The sequence below is a fragment of the Carex rostrata genome, chromosome 21 (assembly GCF_964058835.1).
Source record: "Carex rostrata chromosome 21, lpCarRost1.2, whole genome shotgun sequence".
Taxonomy (NCBI): Eukaryota; Viridiplantae; Streptophyta; class Magnoliopsida; order Poales; family Cyperaceae; genus Carex; species Carex rostrata.
Window position 1 is genome coordinate 737,402 of NC_135938.1, and position 24,507 is coordinate 761,908.

General features: G+C 34.2%; 3 protein-coding genes across 3 annotated transcripts; all 3 read right to left on the bottom strand.

Moving 5' to 3' along the window:
- Positions 1-1,521: 1,521 nt before the first annotated feature.
- On the bottom strand, positions 1,522-3,745 carry LOC144573265 (NADH-ubiquinone oxidoreductase-like protein). The gene is made up of 3 exons (XM_078322998.1): positions 3,553-3,745; positions 2,092-2,176; positions 1,522-1,840 (listed from the first exon to the last, which is right to left on the bottom strand). The coding sequence occupies exons 1-3, from the start codon at positions 3,673-3,675 to the stop codon at positions 1,731-1,733; spliced, it is 318 nt and encodes a 105-aa protein (XP_078179124.1). The 5' UTR covers positions 3,676-3,745; the 3' UTR covers positions 1,522-1,730.
- Positions 3,746-4,573: 828 nt separating this feature from the next.
- LOC144573264 (transcription factor GTE1-like) lies at positions 4,574-7,434 on the bottom strand. Its single transcript, XM_078322996.1, has 8 exons — positions 7,306-7,434; positions 6,834-6,941; positions 6,481-6,558; positions 6,168-6,395; positions 6,015-6,068; positions 5,392-5,450; positions 5,149-5,299; positions 4,574-4,913 (listed from the first exon to the last, which is right to left on the bottom strand). Exons 1-8 carry the CDS (start codon positions 7,375-7,377, stop codon positions 4,800-4,802), a joined length of 864 nt encoding a protein of 287 aa, XP_078179122.1. The 5' UTR covers positions 7,378-7,434; the 3' UTR covers positions 4,574-4,799.
- A 5,672-nt stretch (positions 7,435-13,106) lies between these two features.
- On the bottom strand, positions 13,107-14,761 carry LOC144573548 (scopoletin glucosyltransferase-like). The gene has a single exon (XM_078323333.1). It carries the CDS (start codon positions 14,708-14,710, stop codon positions 13,259-13,261), a length of 1,452 nt encoding a protein of 483 aa, XP_078179459.1. The 5' UTR covers positions 14,711-14,761; the 3' UTR covers positions 13,107-13,258.
- Positions 14,762-24,507: the final 9,746 nt, after the last annotated feature.

Below are 24,507 nucleotides of genomic sequence, written 5' to 3' on the forward strand. Positions count from 1 at the left end.
TCAGTTTTACAGGGAAAAAAGGCATTTATATTTTGAACTTGGGCACATGCTTGCTCTTTATAGTTTGGCTTATATATTCTATCCAGATGATTAGCTTTAGAAATACAAATACACATTACAAAATAAATAACAACAACAACAACAACAACAACAACAACAATAAAAAAAAAAAAAATAATAATAATTATAATACTAATTCTACTAATAATAACAATAACTGCAAGAATATTAATAATGATAATGATGATGACAACAATAATTCTAATATTAATAATAAGAATATATACAACTACAGTCTGCTTGCATCAGTGCCAATAGCTAAGAATAAGATGAGAAACTAAAACACCAACTTTTGAATACCGGACATTGCACCCAATGTGAAATTACACAACTCTTTTGTCACATTACATTTTATACACATCAAATTCATAAATAAGCAAATTGACATCCAGATTGTTTTCGGATCAGAGAATCTGATCAGAACTAGCAAAGATGTCACAACGCTATTTAAAATTGTAACCTTTCAATAAAAATTTGATGTGCAATATTACACACAGTTTTCTTCTTCTTCTTCTTCTTCTTCTTACAGTTACAAAAATGAGAAAAATGAAATTGAGAAAATCTGTAATACATATCATCAGCCCTTACGCATGCAGCATTTTCATTAGAAACGAGAAAATCGAAAGTAAGTAGGAATGAAAATGTGAGAGATTACAGCGAAAGGATTGACGTCTTCGGCTGCAAATGGATTAGTCTCCATCGGAATTGTAATTTTGTGAGTTTCGATCTCTCTCAAATCTCAATCTCTCTTCCTATTCCTACGTCGAAGCAAAAGAGTCGGGACTCAAGTTCGGATCGGATCGTTGGTTACAACTTAAGAAATCCGACAACATAATTAATCGTATGGGTTTTATACGGGCGGGAGGTAGTACCGGGCCTATTGCAATTGGATTTATCAAGGATCCGTAAACCCAATTAGCAGCAGGAAATCTAATCCGGAAATGGACTTCGCACTAAATTATACAACTCTATTTTTTTCTCTTTTCTTTTCTTGAAATATGCAATATTCATAAGCTCATCTAGATTTACTAAGACGGGGGTAGGATTTTCATGTTAGATTTTTTTTATCTAGATATTGTAAGCCCCTTGTTACACAGTTATACAAATGGGATTATGCTTTTAAAAGGCACAAGTTAAAATTTCCAAAATTATAGATATCAAACGTGATAACAGCCTTAAAGTGCCTATTATGAATTAGACATCTTCCTAATTATTGTAGACTGTAGTTTGTTATTTTACATTAGCTTACAATGGGTAATGGTTTAAATCAAGTCTGAAGAACAAAAAAAATATACTGATACTTCTACAAAAAGATACATGAACTTTGTAAAATGACCTTAAATATTTGAAGCTAACAAAAAGTAGCTGGGAACATTAAAAAAGATAACCAGCTTCTTCTGATGTGTAACGTTAATTACTGTGTTCATACATTATTTTAAGAAAGAAGGAGAGGCTGCAAACTTTGCATCAAACAATATAAACAACAAGAAAAACAAAATCTATGAAACACTTCAGCAATATATGAATTCCATATTCGTAAAAATTATTAGACACCAACTAGAAAAGTTTGGGCCAACTGACAATACAACATCAGAATAAGCACATAAACCAAATTAAACATCACATGAGATGTTCTATCTGCAATTATATGAAATTTCCCGAAATGTTTCTCAGTGATGGTGGTCTTGGTAGAAACGAAGGCCGCAATATTTGCACACGGCCGGCTCATCCCGATCAAGGCATATAAACTCAATTGGATGACCAAGAGCTGGATTGATATCTGCACAATAAAACATATACATAAACTACAAAGTTCAGATATTGTCATGAAACAGGTAGGCTTCATATAAAACACTCCAACTCATATGGTTTGATGCAACAGTAGTACTGGTAAGTACCCACTGAATCCAGCTGGTGCACTGGTACTTTACCACTAAATGTTTAGTGAAACGACAAACAAAACACAATAAAGTGATGAAAAATAATAATTAATAAAGGGCTGAAGAAGAGCAGTAAAAAAAAAAAAAAAACCTCCTTCACAAGCAACAATGCGGCCATCAACTTTGATAGGTGGAACTTCATTTATCAATTCCATTGGTGATTTCTTGCTAGTATCCTATTTAAGATAAAAATTTAACAAAAATGGCACAGTTAAGATCTATTTTCCAACCCTAAAAAAATATGATCTATTTTCCAATTTTTTTAACGAAAACAGGGATGCTGAATAAAACTATATGTTTCACACCATCTGCAAATAATACCCACATGTTTCTCATAATTGTCAGCAATTTTAACTCGTAAAATGAATTGACTAAAAAATTAAGCAAAGCAAGTAATCTGGTCGATCAAAGGATGGGTGAATTAGTCATTCGTAGCTTAATCTGACTTCCAAATTGGTGGCTGATGTTATTTGCAAATAATTTGAAGATGGGAATTGATAGCAAACATAGATACGTTAGGTGCTTTACTGTACAGTGAACCCATTCACCAAAAATACTATAAACAAAGGTAGCCTTTTGTTTGTTGAGAAAAACTAAGAAAGAAAGAGTGTATTTAATATAAAGATATCCCAAATCAAGAATTCACATATTATTACTATCTCAGCATTTACATCAGCAACCAGAGCTTGAAACAAGCACACTATTCTCTTTCTTCTTTAGATCAATTTGTGCTAAACTGGGATTTTATGGTTAACAGTATCACTTACATCTAAAATACATAGTAAAAAACAAAGCAGGAAAAAACAAAACATTAGGTAAGTTAAGGAACTAGAATGAATAATCTGAGAATTGCATGCCTTTTCCAAGTCATGTGGAAGATTTTCCTATGCAGGTACAAGGGGAGGACATTGCACCAGTAGAGGAGGCTTTTAGATGAAGAGAGGGAAGATTGGGCCCATGCTTGGGTATGAAGAAGTTAGTCTTACTGCTCTTACAGCAGTGACAAGTTGAGCGTGGTTGCTGGATTCTGTTGGCTTTTTAATGTATCTGAACTGGTTATTGATGCAAGTTATGTTTTTCTGATGCATGCCATGAATGGAACATGTAGGTATTCAGGGGATAGGAGTTGTGTTGAATAGACTATGGGGGTATTTTGGGATTCAGGCTAGCTTTGGTTAGTTAGTTCGCACTTCTTGGTACCACTTACTGGTACCAATTTACTGTAATAGACTACTACTCTACTAGTAGTAACTTAATGAAACTGGTGGACTTGTCAAAGTGCAATCATTGACTCTCCCATATTTTCCTTATTTCTACACTAAAATTCCTCAACAAATAACATAGCAATACAATAGAATTAGCTTTCAAACGATTAACCAAAGACGCATGTTTCAAGAGACTGTAAATCAGATTAGGAGTGAATGTAATATCTAACTTCATTCGAGGAAGACTAAGATGAGATAACACAAATTCCAAGGATAAAGATTTGAAATGACAGCAAAACGAGAAGAAATAGATCTAAGAGAGAGAGAGAGAGAGAGGGAGATCGGACCTGCATCCATTTGGCGGTGTGGTCGCCGATGACGGAGCTGATGGCCTTCTCCGTGGAGAGAGAACGCGCTGGTGCGCCTAAACTTAGGGTTTTGAGCACTTGCGGAAGCCTTCTCATCGCCATGACTACGAACGAGCTCAGGCCTCAGGGAGGAAGAGGAAGAGGAAGAGGAAGAGGATCCAACAAAACCAAAACAGAAAACAGAGAAGAGAATGGGAATTCCAATCAGTAATGAATCCGCGTGTTAAATAAAACCCGGCCCAAAACAAGAAGGCCGGGTTTTAATCCATTTTAAACCCGGACTGGGCTTAGAAGTATACCCTCAAGGCCTCAACCTACACGTCCTTGCTGTTTTAAATACAAGTCATTGTTCATGTTTTTAATCAAATTAAGTTGTCTTTCAAATTCGTATAAATCTATTCATCCTAAATCAAATTGATCAATTATGAATTTCGGATTGAATGCATTTCTTATGCATAATATTTGTCTAGAATGCTTAACAGTGCATTGTGTGTGATTGTTGATGTTTTAAATCAATTTGTGCAAGTTTTATTATCTGAAGATCACCAAAATTGACATATAACTCCAATTTATGTGTTTTGTGATATAATTCTGCTGTAAATACATTCTAACAGATTTGAGTATATAACATTTTATCCATCCTTTTGATTTAGCGCAAAATTTTTACGAGGATGCAAGGAAATATATTAAATGGATATTGTTGATGCAAAAAAATCACGAGCATATAAATGATAATATTTAGGATAAATAATAATATTTAGGATAAATATATGCCAATTTTGATTATTATATGACTTGAAATGTGGTACCTATTAATTTTCGCTTGAATTAACACATGCAATATACGGTAAATGTATTTTAACAAATTTGTTTTAATGTAGAAAAATTCATCAGCATGTAAATGATAATGTGGGGAGGATATCTGTCGGTATTGATTATTATATGATTTGAATTTTGCCAGAATGGATTCTTATAGAAAAAAAAGAAAAAAAAGACTGTAAATACTGACAGGTAATATGGCACAGGTGAAAACCTGGATATATAGGATCATCACTACAATTTGTTAGCCTTAGTTAGAAAACCCAACATCAGAAAAAGTTACATACATAAAAAGAAAAAAAGGCATAGTAACCCCTAATTAACCAGCATGCTATGTCTAAAGACTGAGAAAATAAAATGAAGCAAAATGATAGGATCAGTGAGGTGGTTTCTTGGAGTATTGAAGATTATGACCTGTTTTTCCTTTTTGATGGATTTCTCATTTTAGCCTGCTTATCCGTTTCCTTCCGTTTCAATGCATTTTCAACAGAGTTGTATAAAGTCCACTGAGCAAACACATTCTGCACAAACAATAGCATCTAAAGGTCATCTAATATGGTTTTTGTGTCTCATATCAATATTGGGTTCAGGTTGGTCATTTCTCTATTACGACATCTGAGATTATTAACTGACAAAACCATTTGGAGTATTCAGTTTTTAGGTGAAATTAAATTATTCAGTCAGTTCAAATTTAGCCAGCTCTACCAGTTCAAATTAAAGCAGCGGCTGCCAAAGTTTAAGAGAGAGAGAGTGAACCAGGGAATTCAGATAAAGATCAACATTGGGAATGCATGCATCAAAGTCAGTGTCATATTTTGCACATATCTCCACTGCTTTGTTCAAATCTTCTACTGACAGTTTAACCATGCTATCCATTAGCATTAATTTCTCCTCTCTGTTTGTTTTCCTGTTTTGAACAAATTAGCTTAAAATCCATATGTATGTACTATTAATCAAATCAAATATTCTAGCATCATAAAAGAACCATATTCGATCTACCTGCATCTCTTCTTGAGCTCTTCCCGAAGCTCCTCAAGTTGCATACTCAGCTCCACAAGCTTAAACAATTAATTAATTTTTAAAAAAGTACAACTATGACATTAGTGCTCAGGTTTTCTATTGACCCACCAATTGTCTCCATAAAAAAATAATGGCCTTGGCCCACAAAAGACGACATGTATTTTTACTGCATATATAGCTCCTAACAATTTCTTTTGTTGATTTACTAATTCCAATATTCAGAGTAACAACACATAATATTATTCAAGTTACTTGAACCGTACTTGCAAATAAGATGGTATGATATTTTAGATGGACTCCATTAGATATGGCAATTTCAACCTTACATTTTAGAATTAATATTTTTATTTTCCAAAGCCCAGATTGAAGAACACAAAGCAAAGAAAATTTTGAATGCCGGATATCAACTTAATTTATGTGAGTTTATTTTAATATATTGATTTAGTAAGAGAGTTTAGGCAGTTTAGTCACTTTTGCTAGACTAAATGGTTGTATTATTTGTAAAACACCATAAAAAATTAATGGCGGTGTTGTGAATACATTATGTTTGACGGTATTCAAATACAGTATGGAAAAAAAGCTTGAAATGAAATGTAGGTTACCTCCTCCTCAGTATCTCGGGCCAATTTCTCAATTGCGGCTTCTTGTCTCATTTCCTATTTAATTATGCAACTCATGGTTAATTAAGTAGAAAATAAGGTACTTAATTAAGGGTAACAATATTAATTGATTTGAAATAAAATCTGAATACATACTTGTGCGGCAAATTGAAGGCTGAGCGGGTACCACAGTTCCTCAAACACAGAGCTCAATTTCTGGGCCATAATATGCACATGAGAACCGGGATCATTGTATTTCATGGCATTTGTGAAAACCAATCTGACATCGGAACATATGTCATACACATTCTTGTATCTGCGACTCTCTTCCTTTTCCTCCATGCGGTTCAGTATTGTGCCCAAGTCCATCGGTTCTTTTATAACCTAGAGAGAGAGAGAGAGAGAGAGAGAGTATGTATTGAACATAGAGATAGATAAAGGGGGAAATATTATGGGAATATAAAATCACCTCGTGATAATCATATAGCCCTAAAGCTTTGGCATCAACCGGTTTATTGAATGGGAAAGCCCAGCTGTGGTTCATAATCTACACATAATAAGAGAGTATCAAGAGTTGTGTTGTGATGTGTTGAGAAGCATGCACAGAGGCTCTCACTTTTTTCTATACATAAAAAAATGATCCAAGCCATTAAAGTATATATGGTCACAAAACTAAGATATTTTAAACACCCTAGAACAATAATTTTTTTTGTAAATTTATGACACTAAAATCAATTAATCCACTTGTATGTAACTTACAGTATATATAGTAATCTTCAGCATTTAGTTTAAATTACACCCAATTTACAATTTACCATTTACCTTGCAGAGAATTGAGTGAAACCGCCGCATTGATTCATCACTGGCCCCATCTGTCAGTTCCTCATTATTCTCATAGTACTGAACCACTGTCTTCACTCTTTTCTCCAACTGCAACACAAATGTACACAAAATTTATGATTTCTGTGAGAAAATTAACACCCTAAATTTATGATTGTAAATGATTCTATTAACAGTAGTGGTGCATAAAGAAGTGATAGTTTGAAATAAAATAATTGAATATTAGGTCACTTGTTCATTAACAACTCTTTCTAGAGTTTGAAGCATACTCTTCCAATAGTAATAATGCAAAAATCCCAATGACCAGCAAGAAACAGGGTACTGCCCATTTTTAGAATGATTTTCAGGGATTAGTGTTCAAAGTTAACAATTTTGAGGGTATGTAACAATTTACAATTTCAATATTAATTATAAATTTACAGCGCAGCGGGAGAAGAGAGGGAAAGAGAGAAACCTCATCGGTACGACGATCTAAAACCTCGGCCTCTAGATTCGGGTTAAATTTCTTCTTTGATGATTCTGCCATAGATACCTTTTTCGATTCCCCCTTTAGTCTTCTTGATTTTACAAAGAAGTTTCTTGGCTGCTGTTGGAGATAAAAAGGTAAAAGGGTCAAGGCAGGATAAATGACGGTCGATTAAATATTAGCTCTTTTATATTTACTTCTGAAATAATATAAATCATAATGTAATTCTTGATATTTCCGCTTGACGACTAAACAAATATATATTTTTAGGCAAATTAGAAAAACATATTACTCAAGCCCAAAAATAGCACGCCATATAATCAAATAACTCAAGCCCAAAAAAATATTCAAAGTCTCAATTATTTAAAATTTGTGAAGTCCCACCAAAGATAACATATCAAGCATCAATGTAGGTAGCTTTCAAATGCAACGAAGTACTCGATTATATATAAAAAAAGAAATTCTAAATAGCGATCGTCATTGCAGAAAGACTAAAAAATAACTATAGTATTAAAATAGTTAATAGCTGTCACACTCCGAGACAATCCGCCACGTATTTACACGTAAGGCGTGTGCACATCACATACATTATCAATAACAATATAAATAAAACCACATTTATTTCATAAGCAAAATAATTAAACAAATGATCACGGTCGACATGGCCAGTAACACAAACACTGCCATACCGACTCAATGTATCAATTATTGAATCATGAAAACAAAACAAACAACATGTGGCAGTTTATCAATTCTTATATCTTCCCGCTTAGTCTTACTCTTGTCCTTGCTCGAATCATTCCTCTTCATTACCTGTAACCCACATAAAAGTGGAACGGGTGAGAGATCGAACCTTCTCTCAGTGCGGGATTTAGTTTCAGCCCAGAGTTTATAAAACCTTTACCTTTTTCTCACAAATATGAAAAGATAAATAAAATGCATATACTTTTTCTAATGCAATGCAATCCTACCATTACTTATCAACTTAACCATTCTTTCTTTTCTTTTCTTTTCTCTTTTTTTTTTCTTGTTTCTCTGACCGCGGAACTCCCGCCCGACGCCGGAAGAAATCACTTAATTTCCTTGTTTCTTTGGCCGCGGAACTCTCGTCCGACGCCGAAAGAAACTGCCAACCCAACCGCGGAACTCTCGCCTGACGCTGGGAGGCTGTCGCCCTAACCGCAGAACTCCCACCAGACGCTAGGGTTAGACCCGTGACAGGACCGTTTTCGCCTACAGTCACGTTAACGAGGGGCCCAGTCGAACACTAGACCCAATGTATACATCCCAATATGCAAGTATATCGGCCCCTGTTTAGTTTCCTTATTTGTTATTTTCAAAACACATTTACTCAATCACACAATTCATGTCATGCTCAACACATCATATCCATGCAAGTCCATTAGTCAATATATGAATCATATTATTTCATGCAATTTATTTATGTCTACTCAAGTTATACGAATGGTTCAAAAACAACATGTATAAATCTAACTAATGCAATAATAATAAACAGTTGAATGACAATAGGAAAGTAAAATAGTTTCATAAAGTCTAGAAAACCCGCACCTGATATCTGATTAAGTTATTGGCCGTCTCTTACATCTCTTAAATCTTCAAACGTCTAACCCAGTGAATAAACATATCTCTATTTAGAAATGTTTACTTACTCTCGTATCTTAACATTTCTTAACATTTCTTATATTTATATTAACATGTTATTATTTCTAATTCTTACTTTCAGTTAATTTATTCACCAATAATAAATTTGGGATTCTAATATAGTAATATAACTTTATTTGGACAACTTAGTATAAACTATTTGCTGGAATTTATTTTTTTTAAATAAAGAATTAATTTCTTTAGTTTATATTTTCTGAAATTTATTTTTAAACCAAGATTTCTACATTTTATATTTGCTAAAAAAAATAGTTTCTAAGTCTATAAGAAAATAGTAGTGAATAATTATAGGTATTAATTACTATATATTGACTTCAAAATTTTAATAAGAAGATATCTCTACTTTAAACATCGCCATGTATATAAATATATACCAAAGTATCTTATTTGTTTCCTTCCAATAAACAAAGCAACTTTTAAATTATTATAATGCTAATAATAATAATTAGTGGGTTTAGACAAATTTCTACTTAGGGTTATCAAATACAAAAAATATACAAAAATATACATCATAATCCGATCGACTTTGAAATCAAATCTTGATAACTTGATGAAAGGAACACGTTATAATAACTAATGTGTCAAACTATATGATTAGAAGTAAATATTAAATTAAAGAGAATAATTCTAGATTTTATTATAATAAATATATTATTACTATTATTATTAATTAAATAAAAATATTTCAGATTATATTAGAGACATACAAATCATAAATTCCTACAATCTAAGAACTATAATCTACTCTAATTAATATCTATTTATCATGTCCTAATCGATAAAATTTACCTTAAAGCATGAAGTTTAGACCATAGAACTTCAATCAATTTTGCAAGAGTAAGGTTTCTTTGGATTTTTCTTGAGTTGGCGGCTGTGAAGAAATGAGGAAGGAGAAATATGACAGGAGGAGGGGGTGAGAGATCTAATTAAGTATGATAAAATGAAGAATGAGTCTTTCCTTTCTCCAGAGTTCAAAATATAAATTTGGATGGTTTCTTATCTTAATCAGGTTAAAATGGAATGAAATCAATTCTTCAATCCAGCTGTCCATGCGTGAGACGTTGTAATTTACGTTTAATCGCTAAATTAATTAGAGATTTAGAAAAATAGTTAGCTGCATGGAATTAAGGAATGAAAAAAAAAACTTTTGAATCCTGTGCTTAATGGATAAATACATACATATACTTGCCGATTAATTTCCTTAATTGAGTTGCACAAATCTCTCTTCAAATATATTCAAATATAAGAATTCTACTATTTCATTATTTTCTTTATATTAATAATTATATTGGTTTAGAAACATTTTTTTTTTCAAGAGCCATACTAGTCATATCAATATTAATATAACATGTCATGAAAAGACACATAATCTTTATTATATTATAAAAATATTGTAACCATAATTAATAATGACTCAATTTTTTTGTTTTTAACGTGACGAATCGTTACAATAGCACTATAGTTTTTAAAGTTCAAAAAAAATTATAACGCATCTATAGCTTTTAAAGTTCAAAAAAAGTTATAACGCAATTCTAACTAATTATTTAAAACTCTGTGAAAGATAAAATAAACAGAAAATAAATAAAGAGAAGTATATATGGTATGAGACAAATGACAAATGAGAGTTTGAACTAGATCTCTCGTGATTATAGGCCGTATACACGCAAGTTTAACTAAATGAGATTATCAACTAAAAGTAAAAGAAAAAATGTGACGTTTTTTTTTTTTTTAAAAACTTTTCTACATGCTTGAAATAATCAATTAGGGTGTTTGATTCGTTGTTTGAAAGGTGATTTTCTGTCATTACAATTTCATTACCGTATTTAGTAAAATTGATAAAGAAATAATAGATATGTTAATGTGTGATTGTAATTACAATTCTATAGTTTATGCTTTTATGGCTGTTTTTTTTTATTCCCGCTCGACGGAAATCACTTATGTAGATTTGAAGATGATTCATATGTCTTTATTTTTTGTGCCTTCATTATATATATATTTTAGACATTAATAATTAAAAATTTAAAACTCAATCAAAATAAAACTGTTATATTTGATCTATACCATTTTTTCTATGCACATATAAAAGAATGTGATATTTTGACTTTGTTTTGACCAGTATCAAGAGCTTGGAGAAAAACATTGGTGTGGATAAATTCTGAAGTTTGATTTTTCAACTTATTGATTCATATAAAAACAAAACTGAAAAATGATAAAAGAAAATAATATAAATTAGATCTAACGGTTTTATTTTGATATAAAAGTTTTAAGATTTATATTATTAGAAAATTAAAAATTGGAAGCGTAATGGAGGCACATAAAATGAAAGTATTGAAAGCTTCCTCAACAGTAATTATTTAGATAAATCTAGTTTAATATGTTTTTTCAAAATATTAAGTTGAAATTTAACGATCGTAGTCATTCATTTTTAAATCACTCATATACAATGGTTTAAATAGCGTTTATCGCGAAATAGCGTACAGGTTAAAAAAATCGCGCTATGCTCAAATAGCGGCGCTATAGCGCGGAATAGCGCGCTATAGCGGCGCTATTTGGGCATAGCGCCATAGCTTTTTTGGTTGGAAAACGCTATAGCGGCGCTATAGCGCCGCTATAGCGCGCTATTTAAAACACTGCTCATATACCATAAGTTTGATATATATTAACTAGAATTGATATATTAATTTAAGGAAAATTGAGTGCATATTCATTAAAATGATTGTAATCCGAAATTTCCCCATAATCTGATACAGCAAATGCTCTGCTTGTTCGCCTATTGCAAGAAACATGTATGCATATAAAACATTTCAGTGAAAATACGTGAATATAAACCTCACATTTATCTAATTTTACACAAATTATACTACATATTATTAAAAATACATTATACTACATAACACTAAATTACACAAATTTATACTACATATATGCTAAATTACACTAAATTACCATCAAATAAACTCTAAATTAATACTACATTAACACTATCTGATCATTAATTTTTATGCAATTGCTTAGGTTTGGAATAAGGTAGCATTCCCTTACCAATCCTACTCAATTAGAACATGATTAAAAAACGTAACAATGACTAACACTAGAACATGATTAACAACTCTCAGATTGCATTTGATACCAGTAGAGGGCGTGTACCGTTCCGACCAAACCGTGTGCGATTCCGGCTGGAGTGAAAACCAGCCGTGTACAATTTACACAGTAGTATGCAGATGGTGACAGAACCGCATGCGATTGCTCACTTAACCAGAAACTAGATTAAATGAATATAAACGACAGATAGCCTGATCCCTAGAACCCTTTATTACCTTTAATCCTTTACTAAGTTGATTGATCACCTTAAACAAAACACTACTCAACCAATCAACCAAACACAACCAAACAAACCTAGAATTAGTGAACAATTTAACCTGAATACACTATCCTACGAGAGATTCATACGCTTGTGAATTAATAAGTAAAGTAGACAGTTAGAGTTATAAATATTATTAGCTCTGAATTTTAAACCATCAATATATAATGGGATTTTCTATGGCGATAGCATGGCTGGATTAGAAAATAGCTAGATAGAAAATATTTTTTGTCGTTTTTTATAACTTCAATAAGAATAATGCTTGTTTCGTAAAAAAAATATTAAAAACAATTATGTTTAAAAAAAATTCCACCAAGTGTGCATCTACTATTGGAGAGAGCCGAACCAGGCAAGATGGGTTCTATACTTCTATTACAGTGTAAGCTAGGTGAGGAGCCCAAAATGCGAAACAACTAGTCTAAACTAGGCCCAATTGTAAAACAAAAAAATAACCAAAAGGAATGTTATTGAGAAAATGAGAATTGATTGGAATGTCATTGAGAATTAGCAGCACAAGTGAAGTGAATGAAATGTTATTGAGAAAAAGTTAATGGTCCCCAGGCAAAGATGCCATTTCACTTGAGCACGTCAGGCGACACGGCTATTGCAACTGGGACACGGTGCAGACACTCAGTGTAAGAGTTGTCATTCAAGGTGGATGAACCATTTGAAATCAAATCTCAGGAAGGACATTTGAAAACCGCTTCTATGTCAGTAATTATAAAATTTTTAACTGAAAAATACAAACTTAAAAGAAACATTAATTAATCATTGAAAGAGCTTATCAGCACAAAGTGAAAATAACTAGCTATATGTAGCTGTAAGCTGCCTATCGCTACATAACAGGTACAATAAGAAAGTTATTTATATGAAAAAAAAAAAAAAAAAATAGACTCAAATCTACAGTACTGTATTTCTCCTAGCTATCAACTCCTCTATCAAATTGTCAAGGTCAGAATAAGACGATCCTCCCTCTTGCACTGCTGCCTTTGCTCTCTCTTTTAGTTCCTTGGCTCGTTTCCTCGTCGCTTCACTTTCAACGCCTGCACCAACAACACTCTCAATCACATTCTTTATTGTCTCTGTTTCAATCAATTGCTGGCTATCCTTTACCCCAATCGCTGCTCCTACTTGTAGCATCTCCACGATCAGCTTTTCGTTGAAGAATTGTTCAGCACCCATTGGCCAGGTTATCATCGGTACACCAGCAGTGATTGCTTCCAGTGTCGAGTTCCATCCACAGTGTGTCAGAAAAGCCCCGACAGCCGAATGGTTTAATATAAGTAGCTGAGGTGCCCATCCTTTGATAATTATACTCCTTTTTTCTTTATGCGTTTTTTGCTCAAATCCGTCTAGCCAATCATTGTATCCCTTTAGGTTTGAACTCTTAACAACCCAAATGAAATCGCGATCTGATTCCTCGAGTGCAATTGCAATATTCATAAATTGCTCTAGAGAGATGTGTGCTAATGTACCGAAACATATGTACACCACAGAACCGGAACGTTTGCTATCAAGCCAATGCAAAAGCTCCTCAGTTCCAATCGATGTGTTCCCTCCTCTATTGGATTTCTCAATCAATTCTTCGTTGCACAGCACAACCGGTCCAATCAGCCACGCCTTTCGGCCGACCACCTCACGCCAGTGTGCCGCGTAATCAGCTTCCAGTTCTAGAAAGCTGTTAATGATCTCACCATAGCTTATGGCATCCATTTCATTGCTGTGCTTCAACATAGCAAGAATCTCTTTGTTCTTTTTGAAAGAAATAAACTGACCTCGGTGCATCTCCAATTGGTGCGGCAAGCCTGGTACAACAAACTTGTCTGCCTCATCAGGGAGGAACTCTAAAATTTGATGAAGTTTCTCCTGCGCAGAACGTGCCAGTAATCCCATACCATTGAAAGCCAGTCGAGGAATACCAGTTCTTGCGGAGACATCAGCAGACCAAGTGAAGAAGGTGTCCGAGATGAATGCATCGGGATTTATCTCCTTGAGCACTTGCTCAAATGGTTTCTCTAGAAGCAAAAAGGCTTGAAAAAACTTCTGATGCATTTCGGGGTGGCTGACAAATGAGGCATTTTCTAGCCCGTCCGGTAGACCCACCTCAGCAGAGGGGAAAGAGATCAAGGAAACAGAGATTGGCACGAGGTGAGTATCATTTTTGCTTTCAATGAACTTATTTGTCCTGTCGAATGTCGGCTCGACGCAAGTAACATTGGCAGGGGTGGTAAGGAAGGTGCACTTAACACCACGTAAGGCAAAAACTCTCACCACATCAGCCATTGGCAGGAGGTGGCCATGGGCGAGGAAAGGGAAAAAGAGTATGTGAAGTGGGGAAGATTGAGTTGCCATGGCATGCAATATTGAGGTGTTTGATTTAGTCAAATAATTAATTTCCAACCAATTATATATACAAAGGAAGGGAAGGGAAGGGAAGGGAAGGGAAGGGAAGGGAAGGTCATAATATGGCCAATATAAAACTTGGAAATTTCAACAATGTGACAGATAAAAGATCACAGAAATTTCAACAATGTGGACTTTGGTCTCTTTTAAAATCAGACTTTATCTGTTTATTAACTTTTGTGGTCGTCATTGCTTGCGTAACGCATGGACAATGATTGATGGTGATCTTTTATGGTTGTCTACTTGTATCATCATGGATGTCTTTTATGATTTTGAATTTTTGATATATAATTTGTACCTTCTGTACTGTACCGGGAAAATTTCGCATCAGTAAAAATTCCAGAGCAAGAAACCTAATTTAATTAGTGGCCTACAAGTTGGCAATTTTTTAATTTCATACCATCGAATTTTAATAAAACCAAATCGAAATATCCAGATTTTTTTTATTAATTAAACAGAGTACATCAACCATGCAGCCTTTTTTTTCTACCCTGTCAACTAAAAAATTCCAACATTCTAGTAGACAGGGTAATTTCTTCCGATCTAAAGGGTACCATATATAAGGGATAATTGCTGGTGTGGCCATTAAAACATTCAAAATTTCCAATATTCCCATCGAAACAATAAAATATCTAATTTCCCCATTCAATAGTAAAACTAAAATGTCTAATTTACCCTTCTTTTAAATGGACCCAATTCGCATCTAATTAAGCTGGAGCATAATCTGAACCTTGTCTACCACCGGAATACTGGGTCCAAGTGTAAGAAACTAAGTATCTACATTAAGTTGACATCACGACACAGGCGATTATTGATTTGTGCTTCAGCTTCCCTAAGGTGCTCGGCTTCAAGTCCCGATCAAAGCAGATTTTCTATCGTGATTCTTGACTTTGTTGAGGGGAAACATATTATGCCATCCAAAGTCTAGATGGAATTAGAGGTTGAATAATACCCTTAACGGGTATACCCGCCCGTACCCGCCCGTACCCGCCAGCTAGGGTACCCGTGCCCGAGCCCGGGTATGGGTCGGGTACTCGGGTACGTGGGTACGGGCAAAAACCGGACCGGACCCGTTATTTTAGACCAATACCCGAGTTAACCCGTACCCGACTACCCGAGTACCCATACCCGAGTACTGTTCATCACAGTTCAAAATTCAAAAAATTTGATTTTTCCCCCCAAAAAAATCAGAAAAAAACCAGAAAAAATCAGGAAAAACCAGAAAAAACCAGAAAAAATCAGAAAAAACCAGAAAAAACCAGAAAAAAAACAGCAAAAAAAAAAAATAAAAAAAAATACCCGTACCCGTACCCGCCTTACCCGTCAAGGGTACACGGGTAAGGGTATAGGACGGGTAGGGTATGGGTTTTGAAAATTATACCCGCCATACCCGTACCCGAATACCCTTGTACCCGAGTATACCCGTACCCGAGACGGGTATACCCGGGGTACCCGTACCCGCCCGAGTTGCAAACCACTAGATGGAATCGGTACATCTCTGCAGTTCATACCAATTGACCCGTTATCAGTACTTAATACTAATACTGAAGCTTAGTTTCGGATGAATTAAGAGAAGGGATCTTCAATTTTCATAGTAGGGGCAATTTCATGTATATCCCTCAAAAGTTTCAATATTACATATTTATCCCTCCAAAATCAATAATTACATATTTGAAAATCATACAAACTCACATATTTGTCCAATATAACTCTATAACATATCAAATATCTTCAAAAATATTTAAATATTATTTTTAAAGCTTAAAAAAAATTACAGTATTAATTAATAATATATTGACTATTATGCTCTTCGTTTTTATCTCTTTAGTCCATCTAAGTTATCTTCTCTCGAAGATGTCAAACCTCCTGCCTCTCTTTCCAAACGAAAATGGAAATTAAAGCAACGAGGAGCGGCATAAATCTGTGAAAGGGGAGGCAGCTAAGGAAGGCGGTAAAAATCTGTGATTTGGTGTGTTTGGAGAGAGAGGCGGGGGAGGTTTCATGCCTTACAAATAAGAGAACTCAGGCGGACTAAAGATATCAAAGGACATAATGGTCAACATATTATTAATTAATATTGTAAAATAAATTTTAAAGTTTAAAAAATATTATTTAATTATTTTTTGAGATATTTGACACGTTATAGAGTTAGATTGGGCAAATATGTGAGTTTGTACAATTTTCAAGGATAAATATGTAATTACTTATTTTGGAGGGATACATATGTAATATTAAAACTTTTGAGGGATATATATGAAATTCTCCCAAATATTGATGATAAGAAAATTAAGAGAATTGGAGAAAGAGGAGGTAGCACATTTAGTTAGGAAAAAGGTTCTAAGACTATTGGTTATTCAAAGGTTGAAAGTTCGATCCCCTCATGACTTTGTAGTTTTTGCGAAGATTTTCAAAAAAAAGAAGAGAAAATTAAGAGAATTGAATTTAGAAGTATAAGGAAGAAATTTTCTAGTGCAAAAAAGAAGAAACACACAGAAAGAAGGAACATTACTACAAAAAGTATTTTTCCCATCGCCCATTTATCATCGGATGTGCTCCTGCACAAATGGCGCTCGTCACAAATGGCAGTGTTGTAATTACATTGAACTTTTTACCATCGGTTGGTGTTTAAAACATCGATGGCGCTGATGCCCCCCTCTTTGCCATCGGTTAATTTTTAACCAACCGTTGGTTTTGATTGACTCTTTCACATCGATTGGGCTATTAAACTGATAGTGTAGATGTGGTGATTTTTACCATCCGTGATGTAGATGAGACGTCACCATAGTTTGATCAATACCAACTCTATTCTTTTTTTGAACCAATGAAGATGTTCAAAAGGGTAATTAATACTTTTTTTAGAAGTAATATTCATGCATGCACAAAATACACAACATGTGTCTATCCATACAAAATATATTCCTAAAATATCTAGCTAGCTAGTATAACAACAAAGTCTTATCGACATGCATAGTGTCGAGTTCCACAACTACTAATTCTACAACTCCCAAATCCCATCCACTATAACTATATGTTCCACCGTTATGCGTTGAAAAATAAAGATTGCGATAACCACTGATTATACGATAGTTTCTAAAATTTTGCAATTCCCCTGTACCAAGCATCAGATATTTAATCACTTGTCACACCATAAAATCAAACCTCCAGTACTTGACCTCAACTATCTCGAGATATCTTCTTGGAGATGGTTGAAGCCTCGGCGGGACTCGTGGATTTGATGACACTCTATCCTCAACTGGCCATTGCAGAGCATAACAGTGCTGCAACAAATTAAATTAATAATTATCAATTGATAAGTAGACCCTTAATTAATTTAACTTACAACAATTAATTAAATGATGTATGGAGGCTATATATAGCTTAATTAAGTTGGAAAACTATATATATACTTACACAATCCTCATGTTGTACTATTGTGAGCCTTGTCAAGTTGGGGCAGCTCTTTATGATTCAACTTTCCATTTGTAAAAAAGTAAATGTACAAATGGAAACAGTTAAAACCTTCAAGTTATCAAATTTTGGGAGTCTTGTCGGCAAAACTGGCAATTCCTATATATATATACATGTAATTAGGATAATAATATACAAACACAAGTCGGAACAATTAATTGAACTATATATAAATTCATTAGCTATAAATGTGGGTCAATTAATTCAGGACCATGGAATTAATTAACTAGCTATGTGGGTCAATTAATCATATAAAATTAGCACCGCAGTTAATTTGTGACCTTAAAACTATAAATATGGGTCAATCAAATAAAATTGAATCTGATAATGTGATTGGATGTCAATTTAGTTAATTACAGTACCCAACATTTTATTGTAAACACTTAATTAGACACCCACGCGCGTCAATTAGAGAGATTAATTAATTATACAAGGAGAGCGCACTTGAGATGTAACTCCAGAAGATGAACATCTGCAGTAATCTTCTCAAGTAAATTAGCAATGCTCCCCTCCATGGAATATTGGGCCTGAGAATCCCTCGCATTGATGTTGAGGACGAGTAAAGAGGTCCACAAATTATTCTACCTCTTAGACAGTACACATGTACGCACTGCCTCTTGAGTGGCCAGCAACCCTAAGATTACGACAAGTATTGGGTCGGGCAAATTACTAATGTAGTCGCTCATTGTTTCTACAGTAGAAGAGGTGAGATGATCGGATAAACCCCAAACAGTTGAGATAGTACTGTATGCAGGCTCGATGTGGAAGACGAACAGGTCGATCGAGAATTAATTCAATTTTCTACATGCCATCGGTTGAACCGATGGTGTTAAAGTTGAACACATTCTCCGAAGTTAAGTCCCCAAAGTCTTGCAAATTTTGAGTTGTGAATTGAACGGTCCGATCTTCAATTGTGTGGTATGATTTTTTTTATCGCTAAGATCTGACGATGCAATACAAATTCAAAGTGTGTGTTACTTTAGAGTTAGTTTATTGGGAAGATTTGATAGAAAAATTTAAATAAATGAGACATTGTATATGTAAGCAAATTAACTACATATCATATATATCTGATTAAATTAAAATGTGTCCCTCATATGATTAAAATATGTTCAATTTTTATCATATTTGATCAATTCAATTTTAACGTGTTAAATTTATCATTTAAATTGTAAACAAATTGCTACAATAATGTTATTACATCATGTTAAAAATTGAAATAAATGAGACGTATGTATAAGCAATCATAATTTAATATTTGATCATTTAAATTTATATTTTATCATATTTGATCATTTAAATTTAATAACATGTTAAATTATAATAATTTAATAATTTAAACATTAATAACATGTTAAATTATAATAATTTCAGTTTGCCTTAATAGCTGAAAACACTAAGAGAGCAATCATAATTTAAACTTTGCACAGGAAAAAATTAGTTTCATGTATTTTCACAGATCATGTTCAACGTATGGCTTAGATTGATTGTTTGTACTTCGAAAAATCAAGTTGCAATTCGATGTTGTAATTTAGTACAGATTGTTGCAATCAACTATGTATAATATCCCTCCTTATTAAAAGTATATTAAAAATATAATAGTCCCTTTATTAAAAATATATTAAAATATAATTGTCCCTTTAATTATACTCTAAATATAGAGATCATGTTCAACATGCAGCTTGGATTGACTGTTAGTACGTACTTCGAAAATCAATTAAGTTGCAATTATAGCTTGGAAAATTAGTTAAATTTTAACATGTTTAAATTATGGTAATTTAAATTAATCATATCGATTTAAATTTTAACAGAGCCTCTTAATTAGGATTCAGGGTTTAGCCCAAATTTCTCTCTAGCGCCAAACTTCTGGTTTTAAACTTCATTATTTCCCTAAAGTAACGCTAATTAAATATGACCAACAGATTTGAAGTAGCACGAATATTGACATGCACCACTTCGAATCGGACGGTCCAACCCTAAATTGAAAGTTTGCCATACTATAGGCCCAATCCGTAGGGAAGCCTTTTCACGCAGAAGGCGAGTCTCCCAAGATTTTCAAATACACCATCGTATTGCACCGATGGAATTAGTATATATGCCAACGGTTAGGATTAAGAGCCGATGTTGTTAAGTATATACGCAAATGGTTAGGATACGGAGCCGATGGCAAATGATTTTCAAAAATTTTCTTGAAAATTGATCAGTATCCTAGGTGTCGCTTCAACTTTCTGAGATTGATCGATATATCACTACTCCAAATTATTAAATTAAAGTCTCTCTCCTCTCGTAGCGAGAACTCCAAAGGTCTCCAAAACTAGGTTTTCCATCTCACTCACACTAGGCGGCCACCCTTCACTGACTCTGTTACCGTAGTTAAGGTGATCGCGCCCTCTCACTCTATATATATATATATATATATATATATATATATATATCTTTGTAGTATTTTGTTGGTTTTTGTATGTTTTCATATGAGATTTTTAGGGATTCCTCTCACTTACTGTTTTTGTAGTGTAATTTATAGGTTATTGAAGGTTTTGTGATGGTTTTTGTTGGTTTTTATACATTGTAGGGATTTTAGGGATTTTCCCTCTCATTTACTGTTTTCTAGGTTTTTGATGTGAGGTTACAACAGATTGTGGTGTTTTTCTAGACTAAGAAGAACTTATTTTGATTTTTGAACTTTATAGCCTGCAGCCATGTCGTCACTGCGTCTCTTTACAGTGCCGAGGACGATATGAAAGGGGAAACTGAAACACCGACTAACAAGAGGTTGGCAAAAATTCGAGATTACCACATACAACAAGGCTCGCAAGTCACATGTCATAAAGGTACAATTCGCTACCGAAAACTTTAATTTTATTCACTAATGCACTATGATGTACATTGAAGCCATTGCACTGCACATTTGGGACGCTAAGGATACTCAGCTTGTTTTGTACCAATCATAGGCTAGACTCTATATTTAGCTTAATTAGATTTCAGTATTTTGATGTGATATTAATTGTTTGTTCGTGTTTTGTTTTGGCTGTGCTTTATGGAAGTGATGATACACTTCTTTATGTTAGTTGATGCATAACTAGCTTAATTATCTGGTTGTTTGTGTTTTGTTTTGGCTGTGCTTAAGTGATGATGCATTTCTTTAAGTTAGTTGATGCATAACTAGCTTATCTGGTTGTTTGTGTTTTGTGTGGGGAAATAAATCTGCTACAATCCTTGGGTGGATTGTAGGGTCCTGTTATTCTAAATTCAACCTTTCATTTTTTTGGGTTGTACGAATCTCTATAGAAGTTAATTTTTATGCACGAATATCAAAACAAATACAAGGTTGGATTTGGGATAACAGGACCCTACAATTCCCTTAGGATAGTAGCAGATATATTACCTGTGGGATGTGATGATGTGTGCTCTGTTAGGCAGGGTTTTAGGTATTTTTTTTTCTGGGATTTAATTATTCTATAACATGAAATATATATATGCAAGCAATACTTTGCCTTATTGGAAAATAACATAGAGTGCTTCATTGTTTCAAGATTGTCATAAATTCAAGCCGCAATGCAGCAACAACAAAGACGTTAAAAGCATCCAAGTGAAAAGCAGCATGTCCACATCCCTTGGACTCGATCGAGGTAAGTCCACATCTTTTTACTGTACTTTGTTGGATTAATTCTTGTTTGATTTAATGGACTTCTGATTTAATTAAATATCTTCTTCTTAATTACATCTGCATGCAGGAGGTGAGGAGATGCACTGTGAGCATCAACTATGGTCAGGGACCAGTCGTTGTTGCAAATGGACATGTTTATCCTCTCACTGAGTTTCAATCATGTTACGGTGATGCCATCCTACTAGGGCATGTGCTGGTGTTTGTCGGAAGCATAATTGAGACATATAGCCACTTACCTCTACCTGTACCGGTTCTAGGTAGGGTTTTCCTCCAGGATGTCATCGGAGCATAAATCCAATGGCTGAAGATGGAGATCAGTCTTGCAGAGGTCAAATTAATAAATTATTTAGTAAATATTCTCATTAACGTGATCACACTTTTTATTTGTTTAACCATGTATGTAATTGGTTGTTGCAGGAAGTGTCATTGGTAGGTGACAATGGCCAACGGTTACCGCTTGTCAGTGCGTTGTTGTTACAATAGCTTGGAGAGCACGTTCAACAGCTCCATGCGAAATATCTTCAGACCCCCTTATCAAAAGGAGATAGCTGGGTGTGCGAAATCCTTTCGGGCAAAACTAGGGCTGATAGCTTCTATATCTCATTCCATCATACAATTATATTCCCTGTGAGACCGTATTTTTTTAAACAGATTGATTCTCTTCATTGTTCCCTCCTTCCTCCTCTACTTTCACAATCATTATTTTCAGGTATTGCAACACCATTATTCCTTGCGTAGAGAAAAACAACCTATTCATTGGACATATGGATACATGCATGATGTGCGCAACAATGATTCAACACTGTAAACAAGCTTCATTGCAGTACTGCATCAAAAACTTGCTAAGGTTAAAGGACAAGACAATCATCTTTGCACCGTATCACGAGAGGTAATAGTGCCTCCAGATGACAAGATAATAGGGCATTTACAACCCTAATACAACACTCCAATTAAAGTTATTTGGAGCACCCTTGTAGTATCTCCATATGGCAAGATAATAGGACATTTAATATCCTAATACAACACTCGAATTGTGCCTTTGGAGCACTCCAGTAATGTCTCCATATGGCAAGATAATATGGCATTTACAACCCTAATACAACACTCCAATTAAAGGTGTTTGGAGCACTCTAGTAGTGACTATATATAGAAAGATAATAGGACATTTACAAAATACAACACTCCAATTGAAGCTGTTTGGAGCACTCTAGTAGTGTCTTCAGATGGGAAGATAATAGGGCATTTACACCTCTAATAAAACACTCCAATTGAAGGTGTTCGGAACACCATAGTAGTGACTCTATATGACCAGATAATAGGCCGGTTACAACAAAAATAAAACACTCCAATTAAAAGTGTTCGGCGCACTCTAGTAGTGTCCCTCTATGGCAAGATAATTGAGCATTTACAACCATAATAAAACACCCCAATTGAAGGTATTTGGAGCACTCTAGTAGTGACTCGATATAGCAGGATAATAGGGCATTCACACCCCAAATAAAACACTCCAATTAAAGGTGCTTGGAGCACTCTAGTAGTGACTCCATATGGCAAGATAATAGGGCATTTACAACCCAAATACAACACTCCAATTGAAGGTGTTTGGAGCACTCTAGTAGTGACTTCATATGGCAAGATAATAGGGCATTTACAACCCTAATACAACACTCCAATTGAAGGTGTTTGGAGCACTCTAGTAGTGTCTCCAGATGGGAAGATAAGAGGGCATTTACAACCTAAATACAACACTCCAATTGAAGACGTTTGGAGCACTCTAGTAGTGTCTTCAGATGGCTAGATAATAGGGCATTTACATTCCTAATACAACACTCCAATGTAAAGTGTTTCGAGCACTCTAGTCGTGCTTCTATATGGCAAGATAATACGACATTTACAACTCCAATCCAACACTCCAATTAAAGGTGATTGGATCACTCTAGTTGTGTCTCTATATGGCAAGATAAAAGAGAGTTTACTACCCTAATACAACACTCCAATTGAGGGTGTTTGGAGCACTCTAGTAGTGTCTCCATATGACAAGTTAATAGGGCAATTACAACCTGAACAAAACACTCCAATTAAAGTTATTTGGAGCACTCTTGGTGTCCATATGTCAAGATAATAGGGCATTTAAAACCCTAATACAACACTCGAATTGAAAGCGTTTGGAGCACTTTAGTAGTGTCTCCATATGGCAAGATAATAGGACATTTACAACCCTAATACAATATTCCAACTGAAGGTGTTTGGAGCACTATAGTAGTGTCCCTATATGGCAAGATAAAAGGGCGATTACTACCCCAACACTCCAATTGAGGGTGTTTGGAGCACTGTAGTAGTGACTCTATATAGAAAGATAATAGGGCATTTACAGCCCTAATACAACAGTCCAATTGAAAGTGTTTAGAGCACTCTTGTTGTGTCTCTAGATGGCAAGAAAATAAGGCATTTATAACCTTAACACAACACTCCAATTGAAGGTATTTGGACCACTCTAGTAGTGTCTCCAGATGGCAAGATAATAAGGTATTTAAATCCCTAATACAACAGTCCAATTAAAGGTGTTTGGAGCACTTTAGTAGTGACTCTATATAGAAAGAGAATTGGACAT

Coding starts and splice junctions, on each gene's coding strand:
- LOC144573548 (XM_078323333.1), bottom strand. CDS start 14,710: ATGGCAACTCAATCTTCCCCACTTCACATACTCTTTTTCCCTTTCCTC.
- LOC144573265 (XM_078322998.1), bottom strand. CDS start 3,675: ATGGCGATGAGAAGGCTTCCGCAAGTGCTCAAAACCCTAAGTTTAGGC. Junction 2,177..3,552: donor ACACCGCCAAATGGATGCAG/GTCCGATCTCCC, acceptor TATCTTAAATAG/GATACTAGCAAGAAATCACC. Junction 1,841..2,091: donor CATTGTTGCTTGTGAAGGAG/GTTTTTTTTTTT, acceptor TTTATTGTGCAG/ATATCAATCCAGCTCTTGGT.
- LOC144573264 (XM_078322996.1), bottom strand. CDS start 7,377: ATGGCAGAATCATCAAAGAAGAAATTTAACCCGAATCTAGAGGCCGAG. Junction 6,559..6,833: donor TTCACTCAATTCTCTGCAAG/GTAAATGGTAAA, acceptor TATTATGTGTAG/ATTATGAACCACAGCTGGGC. Junction 4,914..5,148: donor ATCTTTATCTGAATTCCCTG/GTTCACTCTCTC, acceptor TTGTTTGTGCAG/AATGTGTTTGCTCAGTGGAC.